At 34.7% G+C, this 24,326-nt stretch overlaps 1 protein-coding gene across 3 annotated transcripts in view; it reads left to right on the top strand.

The window, feature by feature from the left end:
- LOC136043600 (neuropeptides capa receptor-like) overlaps positions 1 to 24,326 on the top strand; it is a 108,872-nt gene that overhangs the window by 79,651 nt on the left and 4,895 nt on the right. For 2 of the 3 annotated variants that reach the window (XM_065728522.1, XM_065728510.1), the window contains one exon: positions 7,265 to 7,416. In XM_065728522.1, coding sequence (XP_065584594.1) covers positions 7,265 to 7,416 — 152 coding nt within the window. The remainder of the gene's footprint in view (positions 1 to 7,264; positions 7,417 to 24,326) is intronic. The other variant, XM_065728516.1, reaches the window with a different exon arrangement.

Here is a 24,326-nt window from a genome sequence, read left to right as displayed (position 1 = left end):
CTACTACTATTACTACTACTAATACGACTGTTATTGCTACTACTTTTGCTACTACTATTACCACTAACACTACTACTACTATTACTACTGCTACTACTGCTATTGCTTCTATTTCTACTGCTGCTACCGCGACTACTACTATTACTACTACTATTACTTTTACTGCTACTACTATCACTAATACTATTACTACTACTACTACTACGACTACTGCCACTACTACTACTACTACTACTACTACTACTACTACTACTACTACTACTACTACTACTACTACTACTACTACTACTACTATTACTACTACTACCACTACTACTACTACTCCTGCTGCTACTACTACTACTACCACTGCTAGTACTACTGCTACTACTACTAATGCTTATACAACTGCTACTATGTATACTAATACTAAGGGTAAGAAGGCGAAACTTCCGGGGAATATTAAGGGGGAAGAGGATCTGAATCAAAACACGCTATACGTATGCAGCTTGTCAAAACGTCACATAAGTAATATCCTAGGAACGAATTAGAGCCTTAGGTTGAAACGTTCAGAATGGGTTGAGGGGGAGTTTGAACTACCCAAGAGGCAATATGTGTATACTGCTACTACTAATACTACTGCTTCGATTACCACTACTACTGAAGCTAACGGTATTAAATTGAAACTTTAAGAAAATATTTAGGGGCTGTTTATACTAAATCAAAACACACGATATGCATGCAGGTTATCAAAAGGTACTAATACTACTACTACTACTACTACTACTACTACTACTACTACTACTACTACTACTACTACTACTACTACTACTACTACTGCTGCTGCTGCTGCTGCTGCTGCTGCTAATACTACTTCTGATGCTACTACTACGACTACTGCTACTGCTACTGCTACTATTGCTGCTACTACGATGATACTGCTCTACTAAGGCTAAGGGTATGAGGGGGGAAATCTTACTGAGAGGAATGTTGAACTAAATTGTAACACACTGCGTAAATACTGGCTGTCAAAAGGGTGCATCTCGGTAATGGCTTAGGGTATTAAGTTAGAGTTTTTAGGGAATGGTGAGGGGGATGATCAATTGACAAACCAGATATGTGTGCACAATACCACTACTACTACTACTACTACTACTGCTATTACAACTACTACTAAGGCTAAGAGTATAGAGGTTAAAATCTCAGGAAATATTGAGGGGAAAGTTAAACTATATCAAAACACAGTATGTGAATACTGGTTGTCAAAAGGGTGTATCTTGGGAGTGGCTTAGGGTAATAAGTTAGAAGTTTCAAGGAATGATGAGAGGGATGATCAGTTGACAAACTGGCAATATGTGCACGCTACTACCACTAGGACTGTTGCAACAGCTACTGCTATTGCGACTACTACTAAGGCTGAGAGCATCGGCGCTAAAATTTCAGGAAATATTGAGGGGAAGTTGAACTAAATTAAGTCACACTATGCACATACAAGTTATCAAGAGGCTTTATCAATAATATCTTAATAACGCCTAAGAGTATTAATATTAAACTCCCAGGGCATGATGAGGAGGATGTTCAACTGACCAAAAGAGAGCATATGTATACTACTTCTGCTACTAGTACTGCTATTACTACTCTTAGTACTACCCCTAATCCGATTACAACAAATATTACTACCACTACTACTGCTACTAATACGACGGCTATTACTATTACTTTTGCTACTACTATTACTACTAACACTACTACTACTATTACTACTGCTACTACTACTATTACTACTACTGCTACTACTACCACTACTACTATTATTACTACTACTACTACGACTACTAACACTGCCACTACTACTACTACTACTACTACTACCACTACTGCTACTACTACTACTACTACTACTACTACTACTACTCCTGCTACTACTACTACTATTACTACTGCTACTACTACTAATGCTTATACAACTACTACTATCTATACTAATACTGAGGGTATGAAGGCGAAACTTTCAGGGAATATTAAGGGGGAAGATGATCTGAATCAAAACACACCATACGTATGCAGCTTGTCAAAAGGTCACATAAGTAATATCCAAGGAACGGATCAGAGTCTTAAGGTTGAAACGTTCAGTATAGGTTGAGAGGGAGTTTGAAATAGCCAAGAGGCAATATGTGTATGCTGCTACTACTAATACTGCCGCTTTGATTACCACTACTACAGAAGCTAACCGTATTAAATTGAAACTGTAATGAAATATTTAGGGGCTGTTTATACTAAATCAAAACACACGATATGCATGCAGGTTATCCGAAGGGCATATAAGCAACATGTAAGAAAAGGCTTAGAGCATTAGGTTGAAACTTTCAGGGCATCTTGAGAGGGATGCTGAACTTGTTTGACATGCCCCTAAACAATTTCGAAAAGTTTTACCCTTATACCCTTAGCCATTTTGGAGACTTTGATTTTGGAGACATTTTGAAGGATCAAACTTGCTACCTTTTCTCAGTAATAAATCTTATATATAAACAATCGGCAAGTTAAGCTACTTGGAATGCTTGCCCTTGGGACTCTGGAGTGTTTTGTCATCTTTGGAAGAATAGTTATGCAGCTGTTTAACTACTTTGAACAGAATTGTTATTCTAAAATTTTTACCAGATATCAGCTAGAAACGCCAAGGGAGGAGGACCTTTTTCCGTCCAACTATTTTCCGACCTCCCCTCCAACCTTAATGCAGATTACCTGCTCAATCACACACACATGACCTTTACAATACTTTTATTGCAATCCTTACCCTGCGAGCTTGGAGGGTTATTGCATCCCCGGATGCATGTTTCCTAGACCTGATTGGAGGGATTGTGGCCCTCCAATCAATTTTCAACATCCCCTAAATATACCTTGTAAGTTTCAACTTAATTCCCTCACTCATTCCTTATTTATTGACAAAACGCAAATTTGACTACTAGCATGCACGTATTATGTTTTGACTGTGTTCGTCATTCCTTTCCAAAGCAAAGAAGTGTTATCCCATCCCTTTGGTATAGTTTTTTGAAATTTGAACCATTTTGAACAAGATGGGTATTTAAAAATTTTTACCGAATGTTTTTGGAGAAAGGGCAGCCATAAAGGCCTTTGGAAGAGAACTAGCAGCCCTCCAACCACTTTAAAACAAACCTTAGCCGTTCTTAAGATATTGCAGATCCACCTTATTGGTAAACTGGATGTTCATGTTTTGCATTTTCATTAGTTTAAAATATCTTTAAACATTTCCCAAAGTTTCACCTTAATACTCTTGGCTTTTCCGGAAGCAACCGGAATCAAAACTTTCCTCTTTTCAAATGATAAATCCTGTGTAGAAGCGATGGACAAAGTGCATGATTATACTATTTCAACTATAAGTTTCAACTTAATACCCTCAGTGGTTCCTTGTAAATTTTTTATGTGCCCTTTCAACAAGTAGTATGCACATAGTATGTTTTGATGTGTTCGGCATTCCTCTCCATGGCTATGGAGAGTTATGTCATCCCCCTAGGTATAGTTATTTGACCTTTAAACTATTTTGAACAAGATGGCTATTTCAAAATCTTGATTGGGTGTTTTTCAGATGGTAAAGGGGGCATGGGAAGGAAACTGGCAGACTGTCGACCATTTTAAAACCCCTCCCTCAGCATTCATAAAAGTTTCATCTTAGAACCCTGAACCATTCTTAAGATATTGTAGATCAACCTTTTTGGTAAACTGAACGCACATAGTGTCTTTTGATTAGTTTAAAATATCCCACAACATTCTCCATTAATTTTTACCTTAATGTCCTTGGCTTTATCGGATGTAACCAGAATCAAAACTTTCACCTTTTCCCAATGATAAATCCAGCATATAAGCAATGGATAAAATGGATAATTTACATTCCTTGTCCCGGGGTTGTTGGAGATATGGCATCCCTGGAAGCATTACCATCAAACCTTTTGACTAGTTTGAACAGAATGATAATTACAAAGTTTTTACCATTGTTAAGGGAAGGGGACACATGAAAAAGGCAAGGAAGGGGTCCGGCTGGTTGCCCTCCAATCTCTCTTCAACTCCCCTTCAACACGCCTTGGCAGTTTCAACCTAATATCGTACAGTCAGCTGTTCCTTAGAGGGTGCTGATATTCTCTTTTCACAACCAGCAAGGACAAAGGGTGTTTTGATTGTGTTTGGCATCCCTCCCAGAATTTCTTTCAAGTTTCAGCTTATATCCTCAGCTTTTTTGGAAATCCAGTATCAAACTTTCCCTCTTGTTTTTAATAAGACATCTTATATGTTAATAGTGAACAACTGGAGTAACTGACATTCCTTGCAGTCGGGGCTGGGGGGAGGGTCCACACTGGAGGCATCTTTTTGTAACTCCAATCCCCCGAAAAAAAAGACCTCGGCCCTGAATTCTGGATATTCACTAGAAAGAAAATTGAAAGTTCTGCTCACCTATTTAAGTCAGAGTCAATGCTACAGCGTTACCTGTACTAAAGAGCCATAAGGCTTAGTTTAACATAATTTTTTATCACAGAGGCACTTCACATGAAAAAGTTGGTGGTATAAAATTCGGAAGTGGGGTCATTTCATCATCAAGTAAAAGCTCTTGTGCAGTTCTTAGGAGTCAAAAGTGATTAATAGGCAATCAGCCCTTCCCCCTCACGCTCTTTTTCCCCAAATGCATTTGATCAAAATTTAGAGACAATCATTTTGTTCAAAATATTCCCAAGGTCCTATTACCTTACCTCTAGCGTTTAAACACACACCTCCAGCCGCAAGGCAAGGGTTGAAAGTTATACAAGGATGGGGCTAGAGGGTTCGAGCCCCCTAGCCCCCTGGATAAAGCCTTGCTGGAAATATCTAGGGAGAATATGGGGGACTTTCTAGGGGTGATTTTCCACAGGAGGATTTTTGGGGGGAAATTTTTCTCTGGGGAGGATTTTCTGGGAGAGGAACTCCTTGCAGTATATTTTTTTATTTTTATAGTAGTTTTGCTTTAAAAACTTATTTGACTTTTTTGCTGTTCATATTTGACTTTATGTTGTTCTTTAATTTTTTGTCAAAAACTTCTTTAGAGGAAAAGTTTTTTTAATTGACATTTTGAAAAAAGAATAATAAAATAGGAAAAGAACGGTACAAATATAATAATATAAAATAAAATAGCTGATATTGTAGTATCTCCCAAAGTACAAAATAAAAACACCAATGATATAGTCTAGTGAAAATAAATGTCTAAGTTTTACGAACTTGTTTTTTCGATTCCTGGGGATGGGGGCTGTGGAAGCAAGAGAACAAATAGTATAGTCACATCTTTTCATCCTTGTATATTAGTGACTTTTATTTTCCCAGGTTTACGGTTTTATAAAGAAACAATCCTACTGGTATCCTATTAACAAGGAGACAGTATTATGTTATCTACTTCACTTTATTTATTTTTTTAGCACTAAAATTAATGCTAAAATTACCCCAGCATTTGATCGAAAGGTGACCGATCTGGGCACCCAAAAGCCCACTTTAGTTTTACCTTTGTTTTTCATCTTCTATTTCGTCACTCCGATTGTTGTGTTGTTTTACTTGTTCAGTTTGTTTTTATGATTTTATACATCTATGAACATGATAAGATTTTCACAAAATAGACCTGTTGCCGGAAATGAGAGATTGTTAATATCATTATGGAGATGTTGTTTGCTCAATTCATTGCATTTTGTGTCTTAGAATTTCAGAAGTTAAAGGAAAAGTCAGAACTCTGTTCGTGAATTTTAATTATGTGAAACTCTCATCTACATAAAGAATTTTTATTTAAATAAAAAATTTTATGTTCCTATAGCACTTTATTAATGAATTAATAGTGCTGACAATACAAGCAAAATAGCATGAAACCTAGGAAAATATAAAGTCTGTATTCTGCTCCGCATAGGGAAAAGCTAGGCAGGGAAAATGTTATTTATTGAGATATGATTTATTATTACTATCCTCTTTTTCTCCTTTTTGTATTTTCCCTTGTTTCTTTGCCTTAGTACTCACTGCGAGTTTAAGTTTTCTGCCAATTGCTTTAGGCCGTAGTAGAAACTTCTTAAAGTACTGAGAATCTGGTTAGTCTCGGAAGGTCCTAACGGTTTAAATATGCTGGGGCTCTAAGCTTCTTAAACATTTTAAAAATCGAGTTAAAAAAAATCATTTTCCCTCTGTAGGATGTGATGGCAGCTATTCCTTCTTGTTAATACATTCAATCTTGCTTATGGATTGTCAAAACAGTAAATTCTTAACTAGTTGAACGATTTTTAGATCGTGAATTCCACCAATTTTGCCAGTTTAAGTTTAAATAGGTCTCCTGGTTAAAATATAAGTGTTAGTTTCCGTTTCTTCCTCTAGGCTCACACTGCAAAAATGAATTTAGACTCCTCGGGTGTTAACATTTCTATTTTACTTCTTGGCATATCATGTGCAATAAATTCCTTTGATCAGTATTTAAAGAAGCTAATATTGTCTCTCGTAGTTTCTTGTTGAATTTTCGGGACACTTTTGCAGCTCTTTCTAAGGTTTCATTAAAATAAGAGTGTTCACAAGAAAGTATTTTTCCTGAATCACGTAAAGTCAGGTCATTCTGTGTCATTTTGTAGACCCTGGACCTTCGTACCAGTCCCTATACTTCACTGAGAACAGGTAAACTGCATGAGGGATTTATCTATGCAAATGTGTCTAGTTTTCATATTGAAGCAAAGCAATTGCATTTATTTTCTGCAAACCCCAATTCATATGTTAAAATAGAGAGCAGGCGATACAGCAATTGGATTGCTGGGATATTTCCAGCCCGTTTTCAACTTAACGTTACATTTATGTAATTCCTGCCTGTTTCAAGTTTTAACATCGTTCTTTTCTTTCATAATAATGCTTTTTCTTAAGCCAATATTTACCAGAGATTTATTTTAGATATAATTAAATAAAAAACACTATTTAATACACACGAAAACATCAGAATTAATTTTTAAAAAAATCACGTTTAATATATTGAATGATTTCTCAGTCCCTTCCTTCCTCCAAAAATAGAAATCTGTAGTGGTAGGATCTCTTTTTCTACTGAAAAAGCACACTAGAAATTAAAATTTCAATTTTCGTAGCATCATTAGTTCGATACGAGTGATCACAGAGAAAAACCAAAAAATGAATTGCATGTTTTAACCCTACGAAAAATCCACAGCTTGGTACTTTTGGTTCTGTTTTTTTTGCTTTTAATACTGTTTTCCTATTTTTATTTGTAAAAAGCTTTTTACAGGTATTATAGTGGAAAAAGAAGTGGATCATCCAAAACACATATTGAATATCAGTCCCCAGTTTCAAGCCCATTACTAATAAAACCCAGAGAATATATTTGGGAAGATGACCAAGGACACATTGACCATGTTCCTATAAGAGTTGGAAGAGTAGGTAAGATTATTTTTTCAAAATAAAATGCGGTATTTCTTCTGGTCTTGGCCCAAGACTGAAAAACGAAAGTAAATGTCGATCAGCTCTCATTGTGCTTCTTTAAAAAAATATTTAACAGTCATATCTAGTCTAACTAACATTTATATCGATGAATGTCATCTTTTTGAGAAGATAGACTAAGTAGTTATTAAGTTTTCCTCTAGCTCCCTAATGTTTTTTGTTGGAAAGAAAAGTAATTTAAAAATATTTTGGATTAAGTGTAGTTTACAGAATCCTGAAAGAAGTGCTTCATTATTTTGTTTTTTACATTGTTGACAATTTGTTTTTATGTTTTAGCAAAAAAATAAATTTGCAAATTCAGGATTTTCAAAAGAAAAGAAACTAAAAAAAAAACTTCCACGGAGAGGCAATATAGCTGTAAGTGGTGTTTATACAGCATAACTTTAAAAGTAATTGTGTCTAGCAGAAGAAAAATTTCGCCGTAGTTATTCGTTAGCTTTAACAAAATAGCAAAACTGATATTATTCTCGAATTCATAGCATACAAGAAATATACTCAAAACAAGAAACATTCAATTTTTGGTAACGTTAAGATAAATTAGAAAAAGGAAAACTTCAAAACCACCAAAATTTAAAGCTCTAGAGAGAAGAGCTGGAACCTCGCTGCAGAGATGATGAGTATCTAAGGATGTCCCATTAAATAGAAATTGAGCTTGAAATATTGTGTTGTTTTGCCCATTGCGCTTAGCTCAAAATTGTTTGGCAAAAACTGATATTGGTTCTCTAGGAGACAAAGATTTCAAGGATCTCTGGAGTTTTTATGGTTAGAGTCCTAGGAGATTATAATTCAAGCACCACTTTGTACCATGTCATTTACCTATTGAAAAAATAAAGTGCTCTAGTGTAGCTATCCAAGCAGCCAAGAAGATATTGTTTCCTGCCCACAACGCTGAAGTGGGATCATTGATCTAGGTGTTTCTCAAATTTTGAATATTTCTCGGATGGAGCGTTGCCCAAACTCTCCTAAAATTTGCAACTAAAAAGTGAAAGATGTTGTGTTGTCGATCCTTTCTGTTGTAGGTATTGAAAAAATGATAACATACTTATTGTCCATCTAGGAGGTAGACTAGGGAAGTCTCGGCAAAATCTTTGTGGATAAAACTGGAGGAACCCTTTTTCGGCCTAATAACCTAACTTATTCAATTTAAAATGCTTTGGAGAGCTTCATGGGAATACCAACTGTTAGTGGGATTAAATAAAAAACTAGTTTTTTTAACTGAAAGCAAGGAGCGACATTAAAACTTAAAACGAACAGAAATTACTCCGTATATGAAATGAGTTGTCCCCTCCGCAATCCCTCGCTCTTGACACTAAAGTTTGACTCTTTGCCACAATTCTACTTTTTAAAACAATTAAAAACGTTAGCGTAAAGAGCGAGGGATTACGGAGGTGACAACCCATTTCGTATACGGAGTAATTTCTGTTCGTTTTAATTTTTAATGTCGCTTTTAATGTCAGTTAAAAAAACTAGTTTTTTTCATTTAATTTCTGGACGTTTTTGAATCAGTGCATGTTTGATTTTGGCTCTCCGCACATAAATTATTAAAATGAAATTTGCATATTAATTCCTTTTTTTGGCTAAATGGCTTTCTCTTAGTTTTGATCAGACGATTTTGAGAAATAAGGGGTGGGGAAGGAGGAATAGTTTCCCTCCAGTTTTTCGGTTAAAAAGGCAACTTGAACTTTTAATTTTTAACGAACACTTATATTAGTTAAAAATATACGTAACTTAAGAATTAACTTACGTAACAAACTTTTATATTTTTATTTTTTTTTATTATGTATATGAGGAGGTTTGTCCCCTCGTTAATACCTCGCTCTTTACACTAAATCTTAATTTTTGTCCCAATTCTTTAAGAATGACCCCTGAATCAGAAAGGCCGTAGAATAAATAGTTGAAATTACTAAAAATACTTTAGCATAAAGAGCGAGGTATTTATCTCCTCCTAAATACCTTGCTCTTTATGCTAAAGTATTTTTAGAACCCCTCATATGCGTAATAATCTCTGTTCGTTTTAAGTTTTAATGCTACTCCTTATTTTCAATTGAAAAACTTCTTCATGTTTATTTTTTCATTGTTTTTTTATAGTAATGCTAGAAAATCCCGCGCCTTTTCGTTGAATTTCTCTTCCCCAGTGACATATTCCTCCAAGGAAAGATCCTCCCACATAGCCCCCTCCCCTCAACCCCACCCCCAAACCAAAACATTCCCCCTGAAAACGTCTGTACACTTCCAAATAACCATTACTGTATGTAAACACTGGTCAAAGTTTGTAACTTGCAGCCCCTCCCTCAGGGACTGTGGGGGAGTAAGTCATCCCCAAAGACATAGATATTATGGTTTTCGACTATGTGGAACAAAATGGCTATCTCAAAATTTTGATCCATTAATTTTGGGAAAAAATGAGCGTGGGAGGGGGCCTATGTGCCTTCCAATTTTTTGGGTCACTTAAAAAAGGCACTAGAACTTTTCATTTCCGTTAGAATGAGCCCTCGTGCAACATTCTAGGACCACTTGGTCAATACGACGACCCCTGGGAAAAAAAAAATAATAAAAAATAAACACGCACCCGTGATCTGTCTTCTGGCAAAAAAAAAAAAAATACGAAATTCCACAGTTTTGTAGATAAGAGCTTGAAATTTTCGCTATAGGGTTCTCTAATACACTGAATGTGATGGTGTGATTTTCGTTAAGACTTTATGACTTTTAGGGGGTGTTTCCCCCTATTTTCCAAAATGAGGCAAATTTTCTCAGGCTCGTAACTTTTGATGACTAAGACTAAATTTGATTAAACTTATATATTTAAAATCTTACGTACAAATTATAGAAAAAAAAAATAATAGATATAAAATTTACCCAAGGTAAATATATTTACCTTGAACAGTTGGTATACCGTGAAGTAGAATGTTCTGTCTTTTTGAAACAAGCTCGACTTGAAGACAAGACTTTTTCAGATTTGTTACTTCGGCTTTGAGAAACGTATTTTCTTCTTAAGCTCAAAATTCTCATTTCGCAAAGCCCCAGTTCCCTTTTCCAGGCTAAGAATCTTTGTCATAACCTCAGTGTGCTTCTGATCAAAGTACGACTTTTTGAGAGACATCATAAAATTTTTCAATAATCTCCCCTAGATTGGCTAATTATCAAATCTAAAATCCATTAACCAGAGACTTACTAGCAAGGACCCCGTATTACTGAAAGAGAGGCCTGTCGTCAAACAGCACAAAACAACTAACAAGTATCCTAGATATGCGATAGCATCCACCAGCCCGCCCGCACTTGCTTCGAACGGAATGAATGTTGCAAGCGACTGACTTTAATTAAGAAGCGCACTTTTTAATCTTCATATTTAAAATTGAATACATCTCTATGTATCCAACATGCATTACTCCACTAGAAACTTTAAGAAGCGGTTGAGCACACTTACGAAGTTTCTAGGTAAAAAAAGACCCTCTACAGCTTTCGAATAATTTTCACACAGACTGAAATTAGATACCCCAGAAAACAAATGCTTTACAATTGCTTTTGTTCATATCATTCATATTTTCTGGATAGTAACTATCCAGCAATAACTAGCGGGTAAATTAATAACCTAATTCTTAAAATATTTTTAAATTCTAATGTACGAACGTTATTTTACACGTGGGGAAATTTTCCGGTGGGAATTATCAAGATGAAGAGGCTCCGAAAGAAACTCTTGCGAGAGAGAGTTTCCTGGGGAAATTTTTCCAGGGAGGGGGAGTGTTGTCCGTGCATTAGTTTTCCCCAGAGGGAATTTTCCAGAAGTGTATTTTGAAGGAAAGAATTTTCCACAGGGAAAATTTTCCTGTGGAAATATGGCAAATACCTTTAAATTTTAAAGTTTGGTCGTTATGAATACGTTGTGAAATTTCCAATGGGGGTAGAACTTTTCTTCGGGAGAATTTTGTAGGGCAGGGGGTCTTCAATTTCCTTTCTTTTGACATCGCAGAAAAGCACAATGTGTAAGTTAGTTTTTTACTATAAAAGAAATATCTGGCCGTCAGAATATTTGGTTGTTTATAAAATAGCCATTAATTTTATCACAATTTGTAATTCTGATTGCCTTCCATTTTAGTCCTTGGATTGAATGATTGTACCGTTATGAACACCTTACTTTTTTTTACAACTCCTCGAGAACTTATTGATAGCGAAATATTAGTGAAATGAAACCTAATTTTGATAGTTGTGGGATTATGGTAAGCGTAACCATTTTCCCAAATGAAATTCTGTTTTTCTTTAAAAATATTGAGAACTAATCGCTGAAGTTTTGTGTCCATCTAAACCTTAACTTGGGTCAAGTAAGAAGGGAAAAAGATTTAAAAGAATCTCAAGTTACTTAATAAGTTCTCGTTTGTTCTATGGCTGCAATTTCCTCCATGTCATATTTCTTCGTCGCATTTCTATTGCTCAAGGCAATCAAGCTGTCAGGCAAAATGAAACAATTTCTCGTCCTTCTTAATCTTGTCCCATCAAAAAGATATAATAAGAGATATTATAAAACAAGCATCACTCGTTTCGAAATTTGTAATTCCGACAGCCATATTATTTTTGTAATACCTTACTGCTTACACCTTACTGCTTTTCTCCACCTCGTTGACGGGGGATTTGAAACTGAAATACTAGCGAAACGAAACCTTTTTTGTTCATTGGTTTTATTATGGCCAGCGCAACCCTTTTTCCCAATCAAATTCCAGTTTTGAACACATCGGAAACTAGCTGCATTAAATCCCATATTGTGTCAAATAAATAAATAAAAAAAAAACTAAAATAATTTTAGGTCACTTTATTAGCGTAACCGTTTTTCTCAACTCAATTTCCAGTTATTATTTAAAAACATCAAAATCTAATCGATGCAGTAAGTTTTATCCATCTATATTCCATCTTGGATCAAACAAAAAGAAAAAGCATCTAAAACAATTTCACACTACTTAATAAGTTTTTATTTGTTATCTATGGTTGGAATTTCCTCGATATCATGTGTCTTCGTTATGTTTGTGTGTCTTCGGCGTTCAAGCTGTCAGGCCAAATGAAACGATTTCTCACCTTTTTTAATCTTTTCCTATCAAGGAGATATATGGTTGTCCAGAACATGTTGTTGTTGGTAAAATAAGCTGGGCTCGTTTGGTAATTTGTAACTCTGATTGTCTTTCATAATCCTGGCATCTTTGGGATATCAAATAGTTCGTGGTAACGAACTGTAGTAACGAGCCGCCTGGCTCAATAGTAACCGAAACTCTAAAAAACGGAATTTTATTACTAATAGTTACATCAAAAGAATTGAATTTTTGTGCTGATTTTAAATATATAAGTTTCATCATGTTTTGTCTTACGCATCAAAAGCTACGAGCCTGAGAAAATTTGCCTGGGTTTAGAAAATAGAGAAAAATACCCCTTAAAAGTCATTGAATCCTAGCAAAAATCACACCATCAAATTCAACGTATCAGAGAACCCTACTGTAGAAGTTTCAAGCTCCTATCTACAAAAATGTGAAATGTCGTTTTTTTTTTGTTGTTGTTTCTTTTTCCCCAAGGGTGATCGTATCAACTAAGGGGTCCTACAACTTCGCAAGAGGGCGCATCCAGCTTTTTATTGTTTTAAAAAGTAGAGTTGTGAGAAAGAGTCAAACCTTAGCGTGAAGAGCCAGGCGTTGAGGAGGAGACAACCCCTTTCATATACGAAGTAATTTCTGTTCGTTTTAAGTTTTGATGTCGCTCCTTACTTGCAGTTAAAAAAAACTTGTCAGTTTCACTGGAATTGCTGTTTCTGATCTTTTAGGAACATTGGTTTGATACGATCATCCATGGGAAAAAAAATATGAATCCGTGTTCTTTCTTCTGGCAAAACAAAACCACAAAATTCGACAGTTTTATAGATAAAAACTTGAAACCTCTATAGCAAACTTCTCTAATATAGGCTACTGAATCTGAAAATATGATTTTTATTAGGATCACCAGGCTTATTGAGGTGTTTCCCCTTTTTCGAAAATCAGGTAATTTTTCTCAGGCTTGTAGCTTCTGATGAGTAGCATTAAACTTAATGAATTTTATATTTTTAAAATCAGTATAAAAAGTCAATTCTTTTTTTTTGAATTGAAATTAACGCCCTAGCCTCAGGGAACTGAAACGTTCCACCGATTAATCCAATCAGTGTTCCTGTATGTTAAATGGCTCTCAAAATTATGAAAGTCCTTATTTTTGCTACTATGTATTTTATCTCCTTTTCTCAAATCAAAAATAGTTGGAATCTGGATCTGCTTGTACCAAAATTTATTTTGCCTTATGGGTTCTCAACAAACTTCCTTCGTACAAAAAATAAAACGTTATTGTCGATAACAGTCGAACAATTGAAATGTTCAACTTATAAGTGTCGTCAGTCTTGCTGTAAATATAAATTTTGATAGCTGTAGTATTGTGACCTGCATAACTGTTTTCCCCAATCAAAATCACGTTTGTCTTTGAAAATATCAAAAACTAATCGCCGAAATTAGTCTCCCCTAGGGTCAAATAGAAAATATAAACACTGAAAAAAAAATTAGGTTAATTAACCAGCATAACAGTTTTCTTTAACTTAATCCCTGTTGCTGTTTGAAATGAAAACTAATCCCTGAAGTTGGTTTTATCTTGCTAAGATCCATCTTGGAGCAAATAGAAAAAAAAACATTTAAAAGAATTCGTAGGTCACTTAACAAGTTGTTATATGTTCTATGGCTGCAATTTCCTCGAAATCATTTTTTTTTTATATTTATTTTTCTTGAGGCAATCAAGCTGTCAGGACAAATAAAACGATTTCTCGCCCTTTTTAATCTTTTCCTATCAAAGAGAAACATGGCTGTCTCAAAGATTTGGTTGTTTATAAATAAGCATCACTCTTTTCGTAATTTGTAACTCACACTGTATTGTTAATTCTGGCATCTTTACGAAGTCATTTAAATGATGAACGACACATTCTTCTCATGAGACACCTTGCTGCCCTTAAAGCTTGTCATTTCAAGTCTGATTTGAGAAAGGGGTTTTAGACTTAGGAAAGGAGAGCAAGCATTGAAGAGCAGTTTGGCTAATAAATCAAAAAAAAAACTTCTTTCTTATCAAGTCAAATATTTACGACCCAACCTCCAAAACTGAAACTGTCGATCAATTGGTATAATTAGTTTTCCTTCACGTCAGTTGGCTCTAGAGATAAAATAAAACCATCAGTTTTTTTCGAAATGTGTTTTATCTCCCGTTCTAACGGGGAGGAGGGTTTTCATCGAAAATTGAACTTTCTAGAGGGAATTTGACAGGGAATGCACTTTACATTGAATGAAATTCAACGGAGTAGTTTTCCGTGTGGAAGGGGGTATATTTCACAGAAGGTGATCCAGATTTACCCGCATTATCGGAAAAAAACAGCAGAAATTACATTTATAAAAAACAAATCTTTTTTACCGAAAGTAAGGAGCAACATTCAAACTCAAAAGGAATAGAGATTGTTCTATATATGAAGAGCAATACCTTGTTCTTTACGCAAAAAGTTTGACTGTTTCTCTGCACTCTACTTTTTAAAACAGTAAAATAATTTAGCGTAAAGAGCGGGACGTTGAGGAGGGAATAGCCCCTTTCATATACGGAGTAATTTCTGTTCGTTTATAGTTCTAATATCGCTCCTTACTTTCAGTTAAAAAAACTTTTTTTTTTTTATTTAATCATAAAAGGGAGATTGATCCTAAAAGGGATTGATGATATTTTTATCCTGTTAAAAGTGTCCTTAATTGGTTTGCTTTTACTGTACCAAAATTCATATATATATATATATATATATATATATATATATATATATATATATATATATATATATATATATATATATATATATATATATATATATATATATATATATATATATATATATATATATATATGTTTTCAGTAAAGCGCTAGTTTTCTATAATCCTAGAAACATAGGAAAACATAACTAGCTGGTTTATTTGTACTAGTTTCACTGTTATAGATTAGATGGGCTGTGAAATAATAATCCTTGTCCGTTTTAAGTTTCAACTTCGCTTTTTACATCCCTCAAAAAAATTTAGTTTTTTAAAATTAATCTTTGATCATTTTTATTAAAAATTTAATGTAGAAACATCGCTGCCACGATCTTTTTTATTTATACGGAATAATTATACGGAATTATACAGAATATAAATATATATATATATATATATATATATATATATATATATATATATATATATATATATATATATATATATATATATATATATATATATATATATATATATATATATATATAATAATATATATAAATAATATATATATAATATACGTTTATATATATAATATATATATATATATATATATATATATATATAAACATAAATATATATATCATGAAAAGAGAAATCACCAATGCTACAGCACAAACACAAAAAAAAAAAAAAAAAAAAAAAAAAAAAAAAAAAAAAAAGAGACAGAAGGAGAAAAGGAAGACTGTTTTCCTAAATTAGTGATTAATATAGACCAGCACTTGAATGAGGCCTTAACCCTACTCATCCATACAATCACACAGGTCAAACAGCATAGCCACACACAATCAACCATAAAGAATAATCCATGGACAGGCAGTCATGTCGTCAATAAGTATAAGTCGTCATTTACCAAAGAATAGAAAAAATAATATAGACAAATAATATAGACAATAATAATATAGACAATATGTTTATATATATATAAACATAAATATATATATATAATATATATAATATATATATATATATATATATATATATATATATATATATATATATATATATATATATACAAAATACTTGGGAAAACATAATACAATAATATAATACAAAACAAATTTGGGGAAAAAATACAATAAAAAACAACAAACAAACAAACAAATAACACGCATCCGTGATCTGTCTTCTGGAAAAAAAAAAATCCACGTTTTAGTAGGTTGGAGCTTGAATCTTCTACAGTAGGGTTTTCTGATACGCTGAATCTGATGGTGTGATATTCGTTAAGATTTCATGACTTTTATGGAGTGTTTAACCCCATTTTCTAAAATAAGGCGAATTTTCTCGGGCTCGTAACTTATGATGGGTAAGACCAAACTTGATTAAACTTATATATTTAAAATTGGTATTAAATTGCGATTATTTAGATGTAACATTTGGTATCAAAATTACGTTTTTTAGAGTTTCTGTAACTATTGAGCCGGGTCTCTCCTTACTATAGTTCGTTACCCCGATTTGCTTGAAAAGGACATGTCATGCTTAGTTTTTAGACAAGTTTGAGGTAAAACCACCTTGATAGTATTAGGATTACAGACTAGATTTAGAATTTCTATCATAGCTTGAAAATCACTTTTGCACGGAGAGAAATAACCGGATTTCCAGAGTTCACATTATGTCTTCATTTGATCTTCATTTCAAGTAATTACTTTATTTTCGTATATTATTCACTACTGGCATTTTAGCTGGCGAGACTAATAAATCAATACAATATTTCTGTATACTGTTCAATGACTTTGTGGTTATTAAAAAATATTTGATTTTACGCTTATGTTTTTAAGACAATTTTAATTATATACTGAAAGTTTCTGATTTCACAACTGGTGTAAGACCATGAAAAGCTTTATAGATTAGTTTATTGTTGTAAGGCTATATACTCAACTTTGATTCCCAAATCAGTATTCCTGTTTTTTTATGCTTGGCATTTGTGTTTTCAGTAAAGTGCTAGTTTTCTATAATCGTAGAAACATAGAGGAACAAAATTAGTTGATTTTATTTATATATATTAGATTAGCTATAAAGTAATTATTTTTCTCCGTTTTAAGTTTCAACTTCTCTCTTTACTTCCCTCGGAAAAAAAACTTTGTTTGTTTTTAATTAATGAGCACTAAACAACAACCATCTATGTACACCTAAATAGAATTTACCTCTGAAATCTAAAACGGCAGCAATACATCACCCTTCAGGTGGCAATCAAGCAACATATTACAGATTAGTTGGTGTACATGTTCTCTCCTGCCCTTCTTAAACGTAATTGGGTTTTGTAATACTAAAGAGTCAGATACTGACCAATAGGCATACACATAGATTCTCTCCGGATCGTTGTTCCATGTCCACCTCTACTCAACAAATTTTACACTACTTGCTGGTTGAAGGGTTTCAAGGTCATTTGAAGCAGGTAGGTGGTCTGAAGTGCTGATAAATACTACCATCTAAGCAAGAGGAGGCAAAAATTGACCTTGGTTTGAGTATAAAGCCCTGGTCTGAAGTTGGGCAATTTTTATGCAGATACGTAAAATCCTGATCATTTAACACGGCTTTAAGATTCGCACCAAATGTTAAGCGATTTCTTTCACCTAGGGCTGTGAATATGAAACTTTTACAGATCATATTATCATCAATAATAAGAATAAGACCATACTGCTTCGACAAAGCTCACGAGTTTGCTAAATGCAGATTTCCAAAGCTGATTCTTCGCTCTGATTTAGTGACTTGGAAGTCGGAAGTATAGATTGAATAAACAACCATTTCCTGTATATCTGCTGAAACATAAAATTCCGATGTTTAGAGTACGATAGGCAAGAGCTCCGGACGTACAAGACCCGCTATGCTACTAAAGAACCCTCTGTTGCTGCATATTTTGGCAGCTACTCCGAAAGCTTTCATCCCTCTGTCAAAACTAGCAGGTAGGTCAAGGCAACTATCAGGGAGAAATTTCTGCTGGTATAATACAAGACAATGACGCATAAGCCGGTATAAACAGGTCTGTTTTTCACAGAGAAATATTATTTTTCCATGTTCAACTGGTGACCCTAAAACCAGCTTCTCTATCCCTACTTTCTTATCCCCCCAAAGATGGAAATGTCGTCTCATGCCTAGTTATTCCATTCTAAGGCATCCACAAAGACTAAGGAACAAATAGTACTGCTAGTACTACTACTACTACTACTACTAATGCTACTAGTACTACTACTACTACTACTACTATTACTACTAACAAATCATCGCAGCATCATGCCACCTGAGATGAACACAATTACGCACGCTCCTCCTCCATCTCAACCTATCCTGAGCCTCCCTATTTACACCCTCCCAAGAAGTTCCACTTTTTTTGAAATTTTTCTTCATGACATCCTCCCACCACAAGCGAAAGGGACCTTTTTTACGTTTAGCCCTAGACGGTTGGCCAAAAAGGACAATCTTCAGCAATCCGTCTTCCTTCATCCTCAAAACACGCCCTGGCCATCTCAACCTTCCTTTTATTATCAAATAGCTCGTGGTAACGAACTATAGTAAGGAGCGGCCCGGCTCAATAGTAACCGAAACTCTAAAAAATGGAATTTTGCTACCAATAGTTGCATCAAAACATTGCATTTTAATGCTGATTTTAAATATATAAGTTTCATCAAGATTAGTCTTACCCATCAAAAGTTACAAGCCTGGGAAAATTTGCCGTATTTTAGTAAATAGGGAGAAACACCCCCTAAATTCACACAATCCTAGCGAAAATCACATCATCGGATTCAGCGTATCAGAGAACCTTATTGTAGAAGTTTCAAGCTCCTATCTACAAAAATGTAGAATTTTGTAATTTTTGCCAGAAGACAAATCACGGATGCGTGTTTATTTTGTTTTTTCCCCAGGGGTGATCATATCGACCCAGTGGTCCTAGAATGTCGCGAGAGGGCTCATTTTGACAGAAATTAAAATTTCTAGTGCCCTTTTTAAGCGACCAAAAAAATTGGAGGGCACCTAGGCGCCCTCCCACGTTCATTTTTCCTCAAAGTCACCGGATCAAAATTCTGAGATAGCCATTTTGTTCACCATACTCAAAAAACCTAATAAATACGTTTTGGGGACGACTTACTCCCCCGCAGTGCCGTGGGAGAGGCTGCAAGTTACAAACTTTGACCTGTGTTCACCTATCGTAATGGTCACTGGGAAGTGTACAGACGTTTTCAGGAGGATATTTTTGGTTTGGGAGGGAGAGTTTAGGGGAGGGGGGTTACTGGGAAGGATCTTTCTATGGAGGAGCTTTTCTTGGGGGAAGAGGCTTTCAATGAAAGGGGCGCAGGATTTTCTAGAATTATTTAAAAAAATAATGAAAAATAAAGATGTAAAGTTTTTTTTACTGAAAGTGAGGAGTAGCATTAAAACTTAAAAGGAGCAGAAATTTTTACGTATATGAGGGGTATAAATTCCTTGTAATACCTCGCTCTTTACGCTAAAGTATTTTTAGTAATTTCAATTATTTATTCTACGGCCTTTGTGATCCAGGGGTCATTCTTAAGGAATTGGGACAAAATTTAAGCTTTAGTGTAAAGAGTGAGGTATAGACGAGAGGTAAACCCCGTCAAATACGCAATAAAAACATACGAATATAGAAGTTCGTTACGTAAGTTAATTCGTAAGTTACGTACAATTTTTTAGTAATGAAGACGTTCGTGAAAAATTGAAAGTTCTTGTTGCCTTTTTAAGTAATCGAAAAATTGAAGGGCAGCTAGGCTTCCTCCCTCGCTCCTTTTTTCTCTAAGTCTTCCGATTAAAACTATGAGAAAGTCATTTAGCAAAAAAAAAAAAAAATAATATGCAAACTTTGTTTTAATTATTTACGTGCGGAGAGCCAAGATCAAAACATGTATTAGTTCAAAAACGTCCAGAAATTAAATAAAAAAAACAAGTATTTTAAATGAAAGTAAGGAGCGACATTAAAATATAAAACGAACATAAATTATTCCGTATATGAAAGTGGCTTTTCCTCCTCAACACCCCTCTCTTTACGCTAACGTTTTTTACTGTTTTAAAAAGTAGTGCTAAGAGAAAGAGTCAAACTTTAGCGTAAAGAGCGGGGAGTTGAGGAGGAAAAGCCCTTTTCATATCCAGAGTAATTTCTGTTCGTTTTAAGTTTTAATGTCGCTCCTTACTTTCATTTAAAAAAAAACTTTTTTTTTATTTAATAGCCCTAAAAAGCGGGATTGAACCACTTTCTTCGTACAGTATATAGTTTGAAATAGAATCATACCAATAACAATCCGTAGGCAATGTCTCTGGAAAACATTTAGTTAATCTTCATCTGCTTTTCGGAGCACCCATGCTTCAGAGCCATTTTCGACCACTGTCATCACTGTACCTTCCAATACTGTGATCTTAGTTTTTAGACTTGTCTTCCTATTCTTCCAAACTTTTGTTTTACTTTGAAAAAACACCCTGAGTCTTGGCTATTCTACTATTAGCACCTACATTGCTTCCACTGTCTTTACTAATAATAATTGTTTAATTTCCTTGCTTGTTTGTTATTCATTTATATTTTGTGTGTGTATGGGCCATGGGCTTTTTAAACACACTTATCCCGCTCTTTAGGCTAAAGTTTGACTCTCTCTCAATTCTACTTTATAGAACAGTAAACAACTTTAGCGTAAAGAAATGGGCACGAATGAACTTACGTAACAAACTTCAATATTCGTATATTTTTATTATGTAAATGAGGGGGTTTGCTCCCTCATTAATACCTTGCTCTTTACACTAAAGCTTTGATTTTGTCCCAATTCTTTGAGAACGACCCCTGAACCACAAAGGCTGTAAAGCAATAAATGCTAAAAAAGCAAGGTATTTAGGAGGAGATGAAACCTACATATGCGTAATAATCTCTGTTCGTTTTAAGTTTTAAAACTGGTCCTTACTTTCAGTTAAAAACTTTTTCATACTTATTTTTTCATAGTTTTTTTTTAATAATGCTAGAAAGTCTTGCGTCCCCTTAGTGGAATTTCTCTTCTCTCATGACAAATTCCTCCAAGGGAAGATCCTCCCGCGTAGTAACTTCCCTTCTACCCCCTCCCAACCAAAAAATCCCCCTGAAAAGGTCTCTACACTTCCCAATAACCATTACTGTATGTAAGCACTGGTCAGAGTTTGCAACTTGCAGTCCCTCCCCCGGGGACTGTAGGAGAGTAAGTCAACCCCATAGAGAAAGTTATTATGTTTTTCGACTATGTTGAACAAAATGTCTGTCTCAAAATTTTGATCCGTTGATTTTGGAGAAAAGTAGCGTCGGAGGGGGCCTAGGCGCCCTCCAATTTTTTTTTCACTTAAAACGGGCACTAGAACTTTTAATTTCTGTTAAAATGAGCCCTCTCGCGACATTATAGGACTACCTGGTCGATACGATCACCCTTGCAAAAAAAACAAAAAACAAACAAACAAGTAGACACGCACCCGTGATCGGTCTTCTGGCAAAAAATACGGAGTTCCACATTTTTGCAGATAGGAGCTTGAAACTTCTACAGTAGGGGTCTCTGAGACGCTGAGACGATGGTGTGATTTCCATTAGGAATTAGGATCCTATGACTTTTAGGGGGTGTTTCCCCCCTAGTTCACAAAATAAGGCGAATTTTCTGAGGCTCGTAACTTTTGATGAGTAAGACTAAATTTGATGAAACTTATATGTTTAAAATCAGAATAAAAATTCAATCCTTTTGATGTATCTATTAGTATAAAAATTCGGGTTTTTAGGGTTTCGTTACTATTGAGCCGGGTTGCTCCTTGCTACAGTTTGTTACCACAAACGGTTTGATTCATTACCACGAACTGTTTGATAACCGGTCCCAAATATCTTGTCATAAATATATATATTTATACTAACTCTTTCAGATTTAGGTTCATTTTGTCAGATTTAGGGTTTCAGGAAACCTACGCAAAGCATATTTTGTCGTAAGCGGACATGGGCCAACTCTTGTGTTCCAATGAAGCCCGGGATAATTTAAACATTTTGCAGATTCCTATTGACAGTGTGGCCATAAGCCTGGCATCTCAAACGCAAAGAGAGACCTTGCGACAGTTGGAGAGAAAAAGTGCAAAGAGAGACCTTGAGCAAAGAGAGACCTTGCGACAGAGACATCTATGGACAGTGTTGCCATAAGCCTGGCATCTCAAGCGCAAAGAGAGACCTTGCGACAGTTGAAGAGGAAAAGTGCGAAGAGAGACCTTGAGCAAAGAGAGACCTCGCGACAGAGACATCTATGGACAGTGTGGCCATAAGCCTGGCATCTCAAACGCAAAGAGAGACCTTGCACTCAGAAATGGGCAGATTCTCATAACCAATAACGGGAGGAGGGGGCTATCAGTTGTCCATTAGAGTTCCTCTTTGGTTTTGGATTTTAGACGAGAAGATCTGGTGGCACAAATTTAAATATTTTATATTTGTAACCCAAGGACAAAACTAAATAATAAACCAGCATCAAAAAAATTATGACAAACTCACTACAAATCAATAAAATAACTGCGCGATAGCGATTTGACGACGCCATGGCAAAATTTATAACTATTTATGCTTTATTGTAAATTATTATTTTTGTTTTATTATTAACCCCGATATACAGTATTATTGTACGCAAAAAATATAAAAAAAAATATACTATGCCACTACAATTCATTTCCAACTTCATTTGTCATTTTTGTGGGTCTCTGTTTTAGTTTTGTCACTTTCTTTCGATTTACTTTTTGCTTTTTGGGACATGTATCATGTGTCATCTTAATACTTTTTTTTCGAAAGCGATAAGGCTTTCAGACCACATCAAACAATAAATCTCTTACTTTGCTATTGTCGTTTCTAACAAAATAGGGTTGTCTAAAATATTTGGTTGTCTCTTAAGCAGGCATCATTCTTGACGAATTCAGATTGCTTCCCTCAATTCTGACATCTTTATAATGTCTTTTTGGAAGATCAACAAAAAATTCCACTTATGAGAGATATCCCTCTGCTATAAAGCTTATCAACATATCTTGGAATTGGGAAATTAGTTTTAGGTTCGCTTAGAAGGAAAAGCATAGGAAGACATGTTGTTGCAATGAAATCTCAAAACTTGTTTTTTTCTATAAGCATAACATTTACTTTGATCCTTAGCGTCAAAATATGTCTTATTTAGGGAGCACTTCTGACATCTGTGTTCTACAAATATTAAATGACTTCTATTAATAGGACTAAAGCTAATTGTATTATGTTTAAAGAACATTGAACACAAAAAAAAAAGAAGTTTATTTTAAACAAAACAAAACTGAAATGTTGCATTAGTAAGTTCACCAAATATTTAGACCTTTAAGATTTGTTTGGGGAGATGGGAAGGAAAATGGATCAAATTTGGGTAATTACAGAAGAATTTTTAGGAGGGGGGATAAAACTTATAAAAGAAATGAAAAAATGTGTCGTTTATACGGAAATTACAAGAATTTTTATAGAAAACTATAAAATTCTTACTGTTCATGCGTTCTTGCTCCCAAAACCACACTCCCCCCGTGTGTGAGCTTCATCTGATAGCTAAAATGTAAAACATCATTGTCTTTTCAAGTGAATTAGGCAGGCGCATTGGTGGGTCTGCCTCCCTTGCGCCCAGAGCAAAATCTTGAGTAGGGATATCCTGTCTCCCAAAAATTTTCAGGTCAAATTTTAACAAAATTTCATCCAATCATAAATTTTGCCAGCTGCCCCCTCTATTTTATGTTAATAAAGATAAAATTAAAAAAATTAATGATGATTATTACCATTGGATTATTTATATAGAATTTCATGCCCCTAAGATTTCTGTGCCCAGGGCAAGTGCTCTTCTGCCCTTCCCACCAAAACCACCTCTGGGTAGATGTAGTATAGATAGCAGTATGTTATCTCATAATAAGGTCATTTTTCAGGTGTTGTGCTGAAGACGGCCCTTGGACATAGGGCTAAAATATCCACTGAATTGAATTCCACTGTCTTGGGAAAAATTTTCCTATTGTTTCGAAGTTGTGTTGGTTTGACAACAGGCTAAACAGACGTTTCCAAAATAG

The sequence above is a fragment of the Artemia franciscana genome, chromosome 2 (assembly GCF_032884065.1).
Source record: "Artemia franciscana chromosome 2, ASM3288406v1, whole genome shotgun sequence".
Classification (NCBI taxonomy): domain Eukaryota; kingdom Metazoa; phylum Arthropoda; class Branchiopoda; order Anostraca; family Artemiidae; genus Artemia; species Artemia franciscana.
Note: the sequence above shows the minus strand (reverse complement) of the source record. Positions and strands in the feature narration are given on the sequence as shown.